Raw genomic sequence first — 16,210 nt, forward strand, 5'->3', positions numbered from 1 at the left:
ACCTACTCTGGGCTCCCCACATGTCAGAAAATGATGAACATGTATGCCCAGCTTGGACATGGTGTGAGTCTATGATTCTGGAAAGGGTTTCTAAACCTTTCCTCCCCACAGACACCTTCCTAACCTGCTTCTTTCTGAAATCCTGCTGGGTCAATTGTGGTTACCACAGTGAGAACCAGGCTCAGTGCCAGGGGCTCTGACATGTTTCTTCACACTCAGGTGTCAATGGCTCACAGCTGAGCCTGTCCTAAGGGCAGGTTCTGATGGAGAGAGGCAGTGCATAGGAGGAGCAGCAGCCAGGGAGGCTGGGGCTAACTTGGATCCTAATGACGCTCAAGCATGGGGGTCCCCAGTGATGGAGAGAGCAAAGGCACTTGGAAGTAGGACCACAAAGTTTTAATCAAACACAGCAAAATGGCCGCGATGCAGAACAGGTAGTGCTTGGAGAAGAGAAAGAAGACCATCTCCTTGGTGACATAGATTATGTGTATAAAGATGAAGCAGTACAGGAACATGGCAAACTGGTTCTGGGGGAGCAGGAGGTCCTGGAGGCCTCCCGAGAACTGTGGGGGAAAGAAGACAGTGGAGCTGGCGCCACTTCCTGCACGTGACTTCGTTATCATCCTCACCTAAGGAAAGGGTAATAGTACTCTCTTCCCAAAATCATGAGGAAGAAGGAGGAAAAAATAATGAGACAATTCCTGGTCAGGTCACTGGCACATAGAGGGAACTCATTAATTTTCACATCTTGAGCCTGCCTTATCCCTCCTGGCTGGGGCCCTGGGCCAACACCTTGCTTTCTCTTTACACCCCACACTGTGCATTGGAGTTACACATGGGAGCAATTTCTCCGAGTCCAAGATCCTCGAATCTGGACTCTGGGTTTTGGGAGTATTCTCTGGACAACTGACATTCAACGTAGATTTCTGGACAGTAGCACAATGAGAGGGCATCTCTTGGATACGGATGACTGACTCCCTGGGTCCTGGCACACATCACATGGTTCAGTCCATGTTCTTTAGTCCAGGGTTTGGTCTTTCCTGGGGGCGAGTGCAGAGAAATGAGCAATAGGACCCCCATTAACTCACAGACCACTGGGCTTAGGAAAAGCAGCTTGAATGATCTGACTGATTCTGCCTTTAAGCTGTTTTCTGAAATCTGTATAACTGGGATCTGACAGACCTATTTTAACAGTAGACAGCATCAATGTATAAGTAAAGCAAAGCTGATATAACGATTTTGTTCTTCAGTTAAGGCATCAGCCGTGGTTCATTATTTAAAATATTTTTAAAAAATCATGTCATATTTTTAAAAGCAGCCAGATAACAAGGGTTGAGATGCCCTAAACCAGCAAAAAGCACACTCAAAGAAGTATTTCAGTGTAATGAAATCTACCCATTCATCCATCCTCCTTCCTAGCCTCCCAGAAAAAGAAAAGATGGGGAACCAAAGCTCACAAGTAAAACACTTTGGGAAACTATTACCAATGATCTGAGGACTTGGACCCACCAACTGTTAAAACCACTACATGACATGTGGGGTGACTAAAGCTCAGAAGGGTTGAAGGTGGCTCTGGTGGTGGGCCTCTAAAATGAGAGGAGACCCGAGAAGACCTAACGTTCTCCTGGCAGGAGCCATTCTCTGCAGACGCTGGCTCTGTGCTCGAGGCCTTGGCCGCTCTGGGCAGTCTGCATGTGTTTTCAGTCTGAAATGCTGATGGGGTGGAAGGTGGAGTGGTAATTGTGATTTTGATAATGAAACATGCATTTGTGAAACCCTGTAGACTTTTCAAAACACTTTCAATGGCCTATCTTTTAAGCTTAAGGCAGAGGATGGGTAGGATAGAGGATGGATATGCCGGGGGTTCCCATCTCATCTAGCAAGGAGAAAGATTTTCCAGTGAAAAAGGTTAGAATAAATAAGGTTAGGAGGAGACAGACCGAAGGCACAATACACCACCATACCTGCCTTCAATAGTTTCAGGCTCAAAATTGGAACAAATTTTATCCCTGGATACTGTGAAATCCCATGAGTTTGAAAATGGAACTTGCAAAATTTCAAAAATATCAGGAAATGTGCCAGAATCTTAAATACAGGCAAATATTTTTCAGATTTTTAAAAAAGGAGAAAAGATAGAAATGGAAGTCCTGGTTCAATAAGCTTGACTTGGCTCAGTGACATCATTTAATATATAATTAAGCAGGTATTTTGTGAGAAGAAAAAAGATAATTAAGTTAGCATGTGTTCATTGAGAACAAATCATGTAAAACCAAGTCTATTTTCTTTTCTTTTCTTTTAATTGACTAGCCATTGGAGAAATGCTATAGGTAATATAATATCTTAATTCTGGGAAACCATTTGACAGTGTGTCTTGGGACAGTTTTTTTGGCCAAGCTGGAGAAATGTGAGCTGGATAAAATGTAACTCCAGGGTGTTGACTGAAGGAACATTGCTAACCTGTAGTGAGCTCTTTTAGTGGTATTTACTTTAGGTCATATCCTCCTCAACAATTAGCGCAATGACTTGGAGAAAGACAGAAAGCAAACTTCTCAGAATTGAGGATGACTCAGAGCTGGGAAGCATAGCTAATACATTACATCCTAATAAAATTGAAAAGTGATGAATGTAAGTTGTTGCATTGGGTCAAGAAGTGAACTGCATGAGTACATAAAAATGGTAATAGCTAACATTTATTGAGTGCTTACCTAATGCACTAGGCTCACTGCAAAGCACCTTACATGCATTCTCTCCTCTAATCCTCATGGACCTTATGAGGCAGGGACCACTTTAGGGATGAGCAAACCAAGGCTCAATGAGGATCAATAACTTGCCCAAGGTTAAGCAACTTACACATGGTAGAGCAAGAATTTAACACAGGACAGACTTTAAAGCCCAGGAGATACTGTGTGAAGCAGTAACAACTTTCCTTATGGCTGTGCTTATGACGCCCTAGCTACTGTGCTAAGCACTTCCCATCCCATTTCACCTTGGGCTGGTGTTCTTATCCCTGTTTAGGACAGATGAGGATTGAGTGTACATTTCTTGTGCAAAGACAACTCTTTCAATTGTCATCCTACAGCAACCACAGCCCTGGTCAGGGAGGTGATGGGGCTGAACTCCAGGGGGATGCTGGGTTTGGTCTCCAGTGGTCACACTGCATGAGAAGCAAAGAGGAATTGAGAGTGCTGGAAAGTGCTGAGGACTTGCCCCTTAGGTTATCAAAAGGGCTGTTAAGTAGATCATGTGGTTCTGGGCCCCCTCCTGGCCTTAGAGAGTTGACTCTCAGCTCAACGTGGAAGCTCTAGCAGAGCCTTCTCATGTGGGGTACTGGTCTCAGTACATCTCTGGAACTGACCCAAGGCAGCAGAGCTGGAGGTAGCCTCGGGGATGGTCACTCCTCTCAGTTGAGACCCAGGATCTATATGGTTAGACACAGAGTCCACAGGGAAGGTGGACTCACTTCTGCCCTGACAGTGTGGGGTGGCCTCTGTGCCGACTGCTCCTGGTGTCGGCCCTGGCCCCTGACCCCGAGCCCACCTCCCCACATACCGGGCGGGGTGTGGCCTGCTGCTGCAGCTGCTCCATCGCCTCCTCGTGCTGCCGCTGCCGCTCGTTCTCCTCATGCAGGTACTTGAGCCGCGTGAGCTCGAACTCCATGCGCACCTTCTCCAGCTCCATGGCCTTGCGCTCCATCCCGGAGGCCTGGGGCAGCTCCGTGGGTTCTGGTCCATCACCCGCCTGGCCCTTGGTGGCAGGTCCAGCGTTTGGGGTCATCGACTTCGGGGGCCCTGGGCAGCTTCTGTCCTCATCGGTTTCCATCTCCTCCAGGTAGTCATAGGAGTCTGGCTTGGGGGACTCTGCCTCCTGGGACTGGGAAAGGGGAGGTGGGGGGCAGTGGGGAGTCAGATAGGGCTACCCCACCTCTGCTCCTCCAGCTCTAAGCTGCAGTGGACTGGGCTGTGGGAAAGTGTCCTGCATTGTAAAGATTCAGGCTGCCTGCGTTCTTATTAGAAGTGTACTTAGGCAGAGTTATCAGGACCCAAGGACTGCAAAGGACAAGGCAAAGGAATACAAAGAACCCCTGCCCTCAAGTGGCAAGCCCAGTGTCTGTGCCTACTGATTTTCAAGTGTCCAGAAAGGTAACTTCCCATTGCCCACCCTGTAAGATATAAGGTCTTCTGGGGGCCATAGAGGGAGAAGAAACCCAGCATTTTGAAAACCTAAACATGAACCAACAAAGGGCAGGGTGGCTTCAAATGAGGAGACAGATGGGTGAGACCAAAGCCAGCTTCAAGTGACTTAACACTTTTGTGCAGGGCCACCTGGTCCCTGGTGGCAGCTGGGTGCCAGTTATGGGGATGGGGTGCTAGTCCCGCTCTTGGCAGCACTCTTCATCTCGTAGCACTCAGCTCCTACCACCTGTTCCGAGTGTTCTTTACCCCAATGGAACCAGATGGGGCAACCCTCTTACCAATGAAGCCCTTGGCTTCCCTTCAGATGTGGAGTCACTAGGCACCAACTTGGAGAAGGTGGGGCAACTTTCTCCTGCCCCCCGGGTTTCCATCACTTCTCTGTCCTCTGTTGCCATTTAAAAAACCACGGTGTTGCCACCTGAGGCCAGAGGACATCTTTTGAGACAACAACATTTGGCCTCACCAGATTCCACAGCCCGGCCACCATCATAATCCTCTCATAATAATCCACATTCTACTAGTTGCTAAGGCCCCTTTGGTAAAGGGTGTGACACCTTTGAGGTGCCATTATTAGGAACTTTCACTCCTAAGGATTGCTTTGAAAACTGGAATTCTGCCACTTGAAAGCCAGAATCCCACCATCTAAAACTATTCCTTTGCGTTGTTTTAAGTGAAGATTATATTGGGATAAGTCACAACTAGCTCCATAAACCCTGTTTTGTGCTGAACCCCTTCCTCCCAATTTCTATGTTATCGTATTAACCCCCAGTAACTCAGAATGTGACTTTATTTGGAGATAGAATCTTTATAGAAGTTACGTTAAAAAGAGGTTATTAGGGTAGACCAGTTATAACCATAACATGTCAATGGTGTACAGTAAACATTGATTTTGCTCAGATATCTAAAGATTGATCTACATTGGACTCAGCTGGGGGTTTGATTAGGGAACTTTGTTCCGTGTCTCTCTTACCCTATTCTTGAAAACGGTGGGCTAGCCTGGAAACACTCTTTCCAAGTCAATGAAAGAAGCCCAAGAGACCTTGGAATGGACACACCTTCACTTCCGTCTCATACAATGGCCAGACCCAAAGTTAAAGAATGGGGAAATGTACTCTGCCTCTTTGGTCAGGGGAACTGCAAAGACATAGGACAGAAGGTGTGGATACAGGGGATAGATTTGGGAGCAATCAGGTAATGTACCTGAGAGTCAAAAGGTGAGTGATGATATGATTGGGAGGTTTGGTGGAAAAGTGACATGAAGGGTGGGTGGAATTTGAGTAAGAGGAAAGGATCAGCATGATGGAGTCTTCTTTGATGATCATTATCCACTCACCTCTCCATTTCTGTTCTCTGTCCTTCCCTACCCAGCCCTTTCCAGGAAGGTGACCTCCATGAAGCAGCATCTCATTCATTAAGCAAAACAGTCTAGGATTCTTATTTCCCCTCTCCCAGGATACAACAAACACATGGCTTAGGGAGCTCCCTAGGAAGTTGGAGAGATGGGTCTCATGAGCCTTGGGTTGGTTTGCACTTGTGGCAACAGGAAAAGAGCCTCAAAGGAGGGGAACGTGCAGCAAAGTGACATGAGGGAACACAGGAGATGGGGCCACCCAGGAGCCAGGCAGCAGGACTTGGGATGACTTGGCCTCGGAGGGATGGTGCTGGATTCAGGAAGTCCTGGGGACAAGCAGCCAGGGCTGTGCATCTTCATGCGTACTTTCTCATTGCTGTGACTTGGCTGGTTTATTTCTGCTTGTGTCTTCTCACTTCCAATCAAGGTCCTCGTGTGTTTTCCTACTTCATAACTTCAGTGTGTGCAAGGTTTCCGCTTCCTCCCAACTTTGGTTTACCTATAACTTTGGCTTCTAGTGGTCCTGAGCATGGGCCTCTCTCTGTGCCTTTGTTATGTTGGTCCTGACCCAGTCATTCACGGCTGCCTAGTAAACTTTTCCAAGGAAAGACTCAAAAGGAACCTGGCTGCTCTGTGCAAGTGCAGAGCCCTTCATTCCAGCACTGGGCAACCTGCAGAAGTGCCTAGCCCAGTGTCATCTGTGGTGAAGTGGAAGGACAGGGAGGGCAGGGTCATGTGGTACTATTTCAGGTTGTCCACAGGCAAGAGTTTCAGGTAGGTCAGTTTCCCTTAGCAGGGGCAACTGGGGTTGAAGATTGGAGGGCACATTCATAGAGCTTTGGATCAGTCACAGGGCTGGCGAATAACCAGATGAGAGACTTGTATATTAGCACAGCACTCGTAAGCTTTCATGTGCATTATCTCATGAGATTCTCAGAAGGCCCTTGTGGGGCAATTTAAAGTAGGTACAGTTACTGATGCCTAAAAAGCAGGGAGCCTCAGTCACTCAGAGAGCCTGGGATCTGTGTGTGGGTGCACCGGATGTCAGCAGCTGAGTGGACCCTCCAGATCCTGCCCCTGTGTTTTATTACCAGACCACAAGGATGGTCTTCCATGATCCAACTCTTAACAGGTGAGATATTTTTTTCCTCATAAAAAGAAAAATATATGTGCATATAGGTTTATCACAACATTATTTGTAATAGCAAGAGACCTAAAACAACTTAAATTCTACCAGAAGGGAACTGGTTAAATAATTGGTCCTGTATTTATGTCAAGAATACTAAGGGGGCTGGGGTTGTGGCTCAGTGGTAGGGCACTTGCCTAGCATGTGCGAGGCACTGGGTTTGATCCTCAGCACCACATAAAAATAAATAAAATTAAAATTAAAGTAATTAAAAAAAAGAATATTAAGCAAGCCAGGCACAGTGGTGCTCATCTGCCATCCTAGCACCTCAGGAGGCTGAGTCAGGAGGATTTTGAGTTCAAAGCCAGCTTCAACAATTTAGTGAGATCCAAAGTAACTTAGTGAGATCCTCTGCAAAATTAAAAAATATATTTTAAAAAAAGGGCTGGGGATGTGACTCAGTGGTTAAGTACCTCTGGATTCAATCTCTGGTCATCCCCCCTCCCAAAAAACTAAAGGGGTGTTAATAAAAAGAATGAGATGAAAGAAAGAAAGATAAGGTAACTATCTGCATCAGTGTGAGTATCTTGTTCTTAAAAATGTATTATAATTTGGAAAAGCAAAGAAAGTGCTCCTATGTGTATATTCAAGTAGGAACACATATGTGTCTAGAACATATCTGAAAAGACACATGATGAACTCTTTCCTGATGGCCATCTCTGAGGGGAGGGAGTGGAGGGATTAAGGAACTGGGACCTATTCTTAACTGTATACCATTTTGTATTTCTCACTTTAAAAAAGTTCAGATATTATACTTTCAGTTAAAATTTCAAAGGGGGCTGGAGGATGCAGGAAAGGCAGTCTAGGATGTACATCTTGTTCAAGTTGAGGACAGGCAGGAAGCTGTGAGCCACCTCGAACCTGCACATCATCTGCCCATCCCTTTGTCACCCCTCCCATCCAGAGTAGCCTGTACTTCAACTTGGGATGGAAGTCTTCTACTAAAATGTTTTCTTTCCTTCCTGGTGCTTTAGCTATGGACTCAGTGGTTTTGCGATCCCATTCACAGGTTTCTTGGAGTGTTCAGAGGATTATAATAGTAATGATAATAATAACTCAGTGATTGGGCACTAACCTTATACCAACAACTGGGAATTTTTCATGGATTGTTTATTTAATTTTTAGAGCAACCTATAAATTATGTATTATCATTATATCTATCTTCATAGAAGCAGAAACTGAGTTATAGAGGCTAACTTACCTATCCACAGTTATACAGTTAGGGAGAAACCAAGATCTGAGCACTAAAACCACGATTTAAGCATTAAAGTCCCTAGATTAAATCCCTTTCTGCTTGACATACCTAGAGTGGTATCTACTTTCCTGGTTGAATTCTGTTGATAAGGGGGTATTAGGAGAAGGAAGTGAGTCAAGATGCTCCAAGGATTGGTAGGGGAAATAAGTGTGAGGAGGGAGCAGGGGCTGCCTGGTGAGGGCCCTTCCTGGGAGCTGCAGGAATGCTAATAAATACAGGTGTGTGAGTGAATTCCTAAAGCCCACTCAGGAGACAGAAACCACACAGCAATTCCAACAGGGAAAGTAGAATATGAAGAATTATTAATTAGTAACAGGAAGAAGACTACTTAAGTGGTAAACAGAACTCTAAGAAATGCAGAAAAGAATCAAATTATGAGAGGTGCTCCCTGAGGCTGAGATTCCAACCTCATTGGAGAGGGTGTGGCTGAGCCAGTGGGTGGTGTGTAAGTTCACCGGGGTCAAGGTACAGCAGGTCCGATCTGGCAAGGGTGTATTGAACTGGTCAAGAAGTTTCTGGAGAGAACCTCAGCTGGGAAACTTGTTGGGCAGGTGCCCCCAAAGTGTTACTCAAACTCTCTGGTGATGAGAAGGTAGTAAAAGGCCACTGGGTGTTCTGCATGTGGGCCAAGCACTGCAGCATTTCAGGAAAAAAACAAGGGGAGGGTGTGAGGGACTAGGAAGAGCAGTCCCTAGTCCTGTAATGTCTCCCTGTTGCCCTCTACTGAAGAAGCTTAATATCATGCCAGCAGGCAAGAGAATGTTTATAGGGTTACGCTTCAGAATCACAAGCAGGACAATGAAGGATGGATTTGCAGTTGAGTGGCAATGAGTTGATAATGGGTACAGTATGTGCAGACCAAAAAGTCAATTCCTCCACCTTTTTTGGAGAGTACCATGATTGAACTCAGGGGTGCTTAACCACTAAGCTACATTCCCAGTCCTTTTATTTTATTTTTTTAAATTTTGAGACAGGGTCTTGCTAAGTTGCTTAGGGCCTCACTACATTGCTGAGGCTGGTCTTGAACTTCCAATCCTCCTGCCTCAGCCTCCTGAGTTACTGGGTTTACAGGCATATACCACCATGCCTGGCTCAATTCCCTCTTAACACCCTTGTGTCATTGACCTGTCTTTTGAGAAGTTACCCCAAACCAATATTTCAGAAGTCCCTTCTGGGTTCATGACCCTGAGCAGGAAAGGACCAAGAAACATATGAAACTCTTACCTCTGTGGAGTATATAACAGCACTGGAGAAAGAGGGAGTGCCTGTCACTGTTCCCTAAATACACACTCCGACTCCTTGCCTTTTCACTGGTGGGTTCCATGGTATAGAAAATGCATGTCCCCTTGTCTCCACCTGGGAGCGTCCCCTTTGACCTCCAGCTCCTACTACCACCTGTGAAACTGCTTTATATTTTTCTGGCTGGTTCTTGTCTACTGTTTCCCACTAGATGAGAGGCCAGCTGAGGGCAGAGCACAAAGCCTTGCTCCCAGGAGCCAGAGAAGGGGCAGCCCTGTCAATGGCCCTGGCAAGGTTGCTGGCTCAACTTTGGCTAGTGAGTGCCACACAGGCAAGCAGATCAGCGGATCGTAGAGTCTTACCTTCTCCTTTTTGTATCTAGATACTCCAAGAGAACCAGAGGCCTCACTTCCTAACGACTTTCCTTCTTTCATCTCCCTACCTTGATGGAGTGAGTTGGTAGTAGGTGAATTTCCACCAAGTTGCTTCTAAATCCAAGCTGTGTAAATTTAGTTGGATTTTAAGTGCTTGGGCAATAGGGTGACAGGTGTGGGAACTTTGCTATTTAAAGGAACTTTGTGCATAATTTAACAAAGCTGCTGCCTCCTAACTTATAATTTATAGGAACCCAGTGGCTACCCATAGAGAGGGTTTGTTAAAACATGGCTTACTTATGGTAACCTTGGAAAAACCTGAAGAAGTGCCCTGTGCTTTGACTAGGTTGGCAATCTGCAAGCAATGTCCCTAGAAGAGCCTGTGTTGGTCTGAAATCCTGGGCTTTCATCATTCCGAGCTGGAAGAAGTCCTGGAGACCTTCTAGATGGGGCCCACAGTAGCTTCCAGTAGCCACTTGCTCACTGATTTGTTTTAGGTCAGAGGAGGGGCCCAGTGAGGGTAGCAGAAGATGTGCACCAAGGAGACCCCAGATCTGCCAGCTGGCAAGCTGTCAAAGCCCTTTGAGAGTGCAGCTTCTGCATTCAAGCCACCAGGGCAATTAAGCTTGCCCAGTTTCATATAGGCCTGTCATTGTTTCTGCATTCACAACGTGGCCAGAGTACCAGTCACACACCAGCTATGGACACTGCTTTCACTTGGCCTTTTAGAATGTGCTTTCTTGTCTCCAGTTGTTCAAACCAACCCAGCCGAAAGAGGTGATGGAGGGTCTACCTGACGACAGGTTTGGAGTCTCCCTCAAAAAAGTCTCCTTGAGTGTTTCATCTGATCCCTTTCTTCATTTATATAAATTAGCATAACTATATCCCATAGAGAATCCCACCCATATCTTTGTGCTCTCCTTCCTCCTGCAATAGGAGGGTGATCTCAACTCTGGAAAACAAGCGATGGGCAACACTGCCCCCTGGTGGCTACAGTTTGTCCTTGTTGGGTTTTCAGCCCTATTTTTCCAGGGATTCTTCATCTCGGTCCTTTGCAAAATCATCAGGCCACCCCAGAAAAACTAAACCCACAGAACTTTGAAAGGGGTTTCAGTTCGAAACTACCTGATGGCAATCCATATCTGTAGAGGTTTGTGTTCCAGGGAGGAAAGGAGTATATATCATAAATAGAAATACCTGTGAGCTGGGCCTGTGAGGCTGAGATGGACGGAGCTCTAGGGGCATTGGCTATTAGGGACATCAGCAGGAAGCAGGCAGCAGCCACCCCATCAGGTAGGTGGGGCATGATCGCTGGAGGCAATGTGAGCTTTGGCTGTGTATACCTGGGATTGTCCTGGGTTTGGATGTAGGACTAATGGCATGGCAGGGGGAAACTGAGGCAGGAAGCAGGTGAGGGAGATGTAGGAGGGCTTGAGTAGCCAGGGCGTGATGGTGAGTGAGGAGGTCAGGGACAGGGCCAGAACAAAGGAGCATGGAGAGGCTCTTCTGAGTACTTTCAACTTCCTGGTTGACGAAAGTACTCATGGACACAAGTGGGGGACCTTTGTCCTCATGCCCCTAAGAGGGGGATCCAAGAGCAGAACTAAAACTGACATGTGGACAGAGGGAGCACAATCAGTAATAGTGAGGAGAGCCTGGACAGGGGAGGGGATAAGGAAAGGAGGGAATTCCAGAGACCATAAAAAAACAAGCCAAAACTCCCCCACCGCATTCCCAGCTCTGGGACCCCTTGTCTCCAGAGAAGTCTATCTCTGTGGCTTTTGCAATAAACCTACTTCTTGCTTGTTATCTCTGTGTTCTTCAATTCTTTGTTGAACAAAAACAATGAACCCAGCACCCCTAGAAGGTAACAAAGGGAGGGTCTGGTGGGGAGTCTCGTATGGGGCTTAGGAAATAAGGTGAGGCAACAAGAATAAGTTTTCAGGTCTTGGAACTGGGGTAGCAGATAGGACTCAGTCACCAAAATAGGGGGATTAGGGTGGGCCTGGACCAAGCTGACCTATTCTTGGATGTCCTAGGTATTCTCACAGGTGGCTTCGCGTCCCTGGGAGAGTCAGAGTGTCCAGAGGTAAGCTGAACATATAGGGAAGGATTAAGTGGCTCTGGCTGCACGTAAGGGGCTATCAGCCCGGGCCTGTGCGTAGATTTTTGTAAAATTCCATGCGAGGCCTGAGTTCGGCCATTGCTGAAAGCACTTGTGTAGTGATTGTTGTCTGCAGTTCTGGCAGGGTACCTGCCCTCTCCTGAAGCTCACCTCATCTAGATCCCTTGCTGGGGGACTGTGACCTGAGGGGGAACCCGTCTAGCAGCCACACTTAGTCCTGGTGGTGGATAATGGCTCAGCAAGCTGCTCTGCTCTTGGGCGTATTAGCATATGAACTAGTCTCAAGGCCTCTTGACCCAAAGGATGGAATTTTAGGTGAAGAATAATGGAAGAGGTGATGGCTGGGAGTTAGAGGAAGACGTCCCAGAGCCCTTCACCACGTCTAAGACCTTGAACCCCCAGCAGCTTAAGATACAAGCCCTTAAGTGGGACTCTCCTTAAAAACCCAGACATCTGTCATGGCTGTGTTGTCTGTCTGCTGGTTAAGAGGCTGCCTTGGTTGCTGGTGGGGTTGAAAATGACTCCAGATTACAGGGATTGTATTGAGCATCTGGGCTTTGCCTAGAGTTCATGGGAGTTCTGATGTGGCTTGGCCATCAGGCCTCAACTCCAGAACAACGTTTTCCAGAGCATATTTCTCAATACTCCTCAAGTTTCCCTGACCCAGATAGGTTTGCAAAGTACTGTGCACCATACTCCTTACTAGAACCCCACACTTCACGCTGACATATCCAAGGGCCTGAGAAGCCCAGCAGTGAAGGAGCAGGTGCCCTTCTGTTTAATGTGATCTCCCCAAATTTCTTTGACTCAGCTCATTTTCCACTGTGAACTCTGTGTGTTCCTCCTGTGGAACTAGTTGCTCGCAGAGCTCACGCGGAATCTGCTTTTTCTCACCCTGGGGTCGTTATTAGCAGGCAGATCTGGAAAAAAAAAGAATGTCGGAAAACCCTTGGCCTTGGGAATGCACTTCCTGAAGCTTCAAGGGGCTCCCATGGCAGCCCCATCCACTTTTCCTAGCTACCTTGATGACCTTGGGTCAAGGTTGTAGCCCCAGCAAGGAACTGGAAGTAGGATTGCTTGAATTGGGAACTAACAATAGAAGAGGACCAGCTACATTTGAATTTCAGGTAAACGACAGTGCTTTAAGATGTCCCAGGTGTACCTGGAAACTTTGTTTGGAAGATGCCTGAGATAGGTGGGGATGCCCCTGTAATCAGGTAAACACTAAGCTCTATGGAAGAAACTTGGTAGGACCTTGGCATCATGCCCTGGTGCCACAACTGCCAAACTTTTATGATGGTGTGTATGTCAGACCTTGGGCTAGGGGTCCACAGACATGACTTCATTTCATTGCTTTAGGAGGAATTGTTGTTTAGGAGGAATCTCCCCTATATTTGGTTCAGAGAGGTTAAGCTATTTGCCTATGTTACACAGCTCTTAGGTTTCAAAGTTGAGATCCCAAATCAGGTTTGCTTTACTTCAAAGTCTGGATTTTTGCTTCCTCTTGACCGCAGCACTGTCTGCTCACAAGGAGTGAGCCAATAGACCTACAGGTCCCCATGAGTTGTTCAGCCTTTTCCTGACCCCTTCCCTGGCTATAGGTGTCTCCTAGTGACCAAGATTCTAACAATGCAACTGAGTCTGTGGATATGAAGGAAGTGGGGGGACTTAATTATACCTTCTCTGCCCTTGCCTCTCTGCCCACCATCAGACAGATGTCACGTCCCTCTTCCCCTTGGGCCACTTCCCCTTTGTACCCTAAGCTGGCTTCCTCTTCTGGGTCTTGCAGCGGCTCTTCATCTCTCTAGTGAAGGAATCACTTCAGCTGTTACCCTTGGCTCACATGCTTCTCTACCTCCAGACTCCAGGCTTTTTGGGGACAGGGACAATCTGATTTACATCCACCCCAGCATCTAGTATGGCATCTGGCACGTAGTAGGAGATCAACTACATGCTTTTTCTAAATGATGAGCCAGGCAAGATGCATCAGAGACCATTTTTTAAAACATTAAGTGCATGTTTGAAAATGAAACCTATTATTGGTTTCTCACAGTGTTTTTTTTTTTTTTCTTGGCTCTCTCCTGGTTGCTCTAGAAGCCTGGGTCCACCTGCATCTCCTTAGCAGCAGTACCACCTTTGTCCAGAAGATGGTGTGCGAGGACAGTGGGCAAGATCCCTGTTCAGCCAGTGAGAGCCAGGAACTGGAAAACTATGCCAACTCTATAAACGTGCAGGATCCTTCCAGGCAGGTTCTTTGGCTGGTTCCTGTGAAAAGGAGCCATTTGGAAAGGGTGTTGTTTGAGGAAAAACATTAACAGCAGGTCTTAAGGGGGTTGCTGGAGGACGGTCCCTTGAAATGTCATTGAAATCACCTCACTGTCAAGCACACAGTCCTCAAACTCTAAATGTGTCAGGATGCCATGCTTCTTGCCTGGAGAGGCATTTGCTTTGGAGATCATTCCCAGCTCTGTGGCCCTGGCGGCTCCCCTCCCTCCCCTCCCCAGCTGACCAGCCACTGCGGTTGTACCACATCCCTCTTTGCACAGGCCCTTCCACTCAAAGAGGTCAGTGCAGACATGCAAACTTGAGCTGACTGGAAAGAGGTGACGGACTAACAAAATCCTGGGGAAATTCCAGCATGGCGAGGATTTGCCAAGTGTCCCCTTTGCCGGGCTAATGAGGTCCACCAATACTTCCTCCTCAAAGTTGCACTAATCACTAAAGCCAAGCCAGCCCTTCCCACCCCCTGCCCCAGGGGCATAGGTGTGACTGTGGGAAGAGGTGAAACACCTCCCTAATCTTTAGCTAAAGCAGATTTTAAGGCTTTGGCCACCCCCACCCCCATTTTTCTTCTGACCTAAATCTTCCCCTGAAGCCAAGCTGGGCTCTGGGCCAGAATGTCAGCTATGGACAAAGGCGCCCTGTTTTGAAGGCCCAGCCTCTTGTGTTTTCCTGACCGTCTGACAAATGATATCGGCCTCCCTCAAGTCGCCGTGATAACATAGAAATATGTACAGATGGTCGTGGCCTCAGCCTCCCTCCCAGGACACCAGCAACACTGTCCCTCATGTTTCTATCTCCAGGCAATGGGGCTGTGTACGCAGAGCAGCCCACTCCTCCGCCTGTGGCTGATCCTGGGGTGGGCACTGGGAGAGAGTCTTCCTCCAGCTGAGCTTGCCCTCTTTTTTCTGACTGACTGGGTAGCTGCTTCTCCTTAGCGTCTTTGGATATGAGTGAGCAAAGTTCCCACATGGACTGTTCTCCCCCACTTCCTTTATTCCTTCTCCTTTCCAGTACCCTGGCTGCTCTGCCTCTGGCACTGCAGGGTTAACGGGCTGGCCTGGAGACCAGGACTAGTTCTGCAGAAATACCTGTCGCTGCCCTGTGGGGAGACAGATCTTTCAGCTTTGTAGGAAGTTTCTGGTCCTGTAAAGTGGGAATAATAACAGGGCCTGTCTAACTGGCCAGTTATTTTATACCAGGAGCATCTAGATGGTGGAGGTGAAAAGCAGGATGTACATTCATCATGAATAGACCTCTCTGTGGGCCTGGAAAGTACAGGCAGAAAGAGGGAAGGTTAGAAAGGATGAGAGGGATGTGCACGATATGGATTGTGTGTGTGTCAGATGGGGAAATGGTGAGAGCAAAGGCTCAACCATAGGAATCCATGAGACACTGAGAGATTTTTAACGCTTATTCTGGATTAATCAAAAGTTTTGTGTGTACACACATGTGCAAGTAAATGCAAGAGGAGGAGAAGAGGCTGTGAATTTGGTATGAAGTTCAACTATGGAGGACTTTGAAACCCCAGCTTATTACTTTGGGGAACTTTGCAAGTTTGTGAGCAAAGATCACATGTCCAGTAGTGTTAGGAAGATTAATGTGGCCATTCATGAATTAGAGAGGGTTGGAGAAACCAAGAAGAGACCATTGAGGAAACGATCGTAAGTTCTGAGCCAGAGCAGGTGATGTGGAAGATCAAGATGGCGCCTGGCAGTAGATGTGAACACCATTAATTAAGAAAGAATCCACAGCTTCAGTGACTAGAAGAATGGTGGAACTGAGGAAGAAACAGACCTTGGAGGAGAGTCTGGTGTGGGCAGGGAGCTCAGCTTTAAAGGTATTCTCCCTGAAGGTGACTGTGTTCATTTGATCACGTGTAAATAACAAGAAGTGGGAAGGACAGCAGAGCCCACCATTTCACAGAGTCTCTCCAACAGATTCTCCTCACACCCTGGTCTCCTCATTCTTTCTGAAGGGTGCTCTCCATGCTGACCCTGCACTTGGCTCAGCCTCTCACTGCCAGTCAGTTTAAGAAATGGGCCTGCTGGCCTGTTTCTCCACTGGACTCTGACCATGGCCTAAATAGGAAGGTCTCTGGCCAGAATGAGCCATGCCATGGTTGGGCTTCACTACACCAGGGGCTGGTGTTCCTCTCTCTCAAAGCTGTTTTGCGGTGGGTAGGAACAGAACTTAGCTGCATTTGG

The 16,210-nt window shown here is 47.3% G+C and overlaps 1 protein-coding gene across 1 annotated transcript; it reads right to left on the reverse strand.

Annotated features, from left to right (window-relative positions):
- Positions 1 to 323: 323 nt before the first annotated feature.
- On the reverse strand, positions 324 to 4,588 carry TMEM247 (transmembrane protein 247; the record flags this gene model as incomplete). Its single annotated transcript, XM_079109926.1, has 3 exons — positions 324 to 563; positions 3,550 to 3,864; positions 4,472 to 4,588. The coding sequence occupies 3 exons, from the start codon at positions 4,586 to 4,588 to the stop codon at positions 324 to 326; spliced, it is 672 nt and encodes a 223-aa protein (XP_078966052.1).
- Positions 4,589 to 16,210: the final 11,622 nt, after the last annotated feature.

Source organism: Sciurus vulgaris (genome assembly GCF_902686455.1).
Source record: "Sciurus vulgaris genome assembly, chromosome: 14".
Lineage (NCBI taxonomy): Eukaryota > Metazoa > Chordata > Mammalia > Rodentia > Sciuridae > Sciurus > Sciurus vulgaris.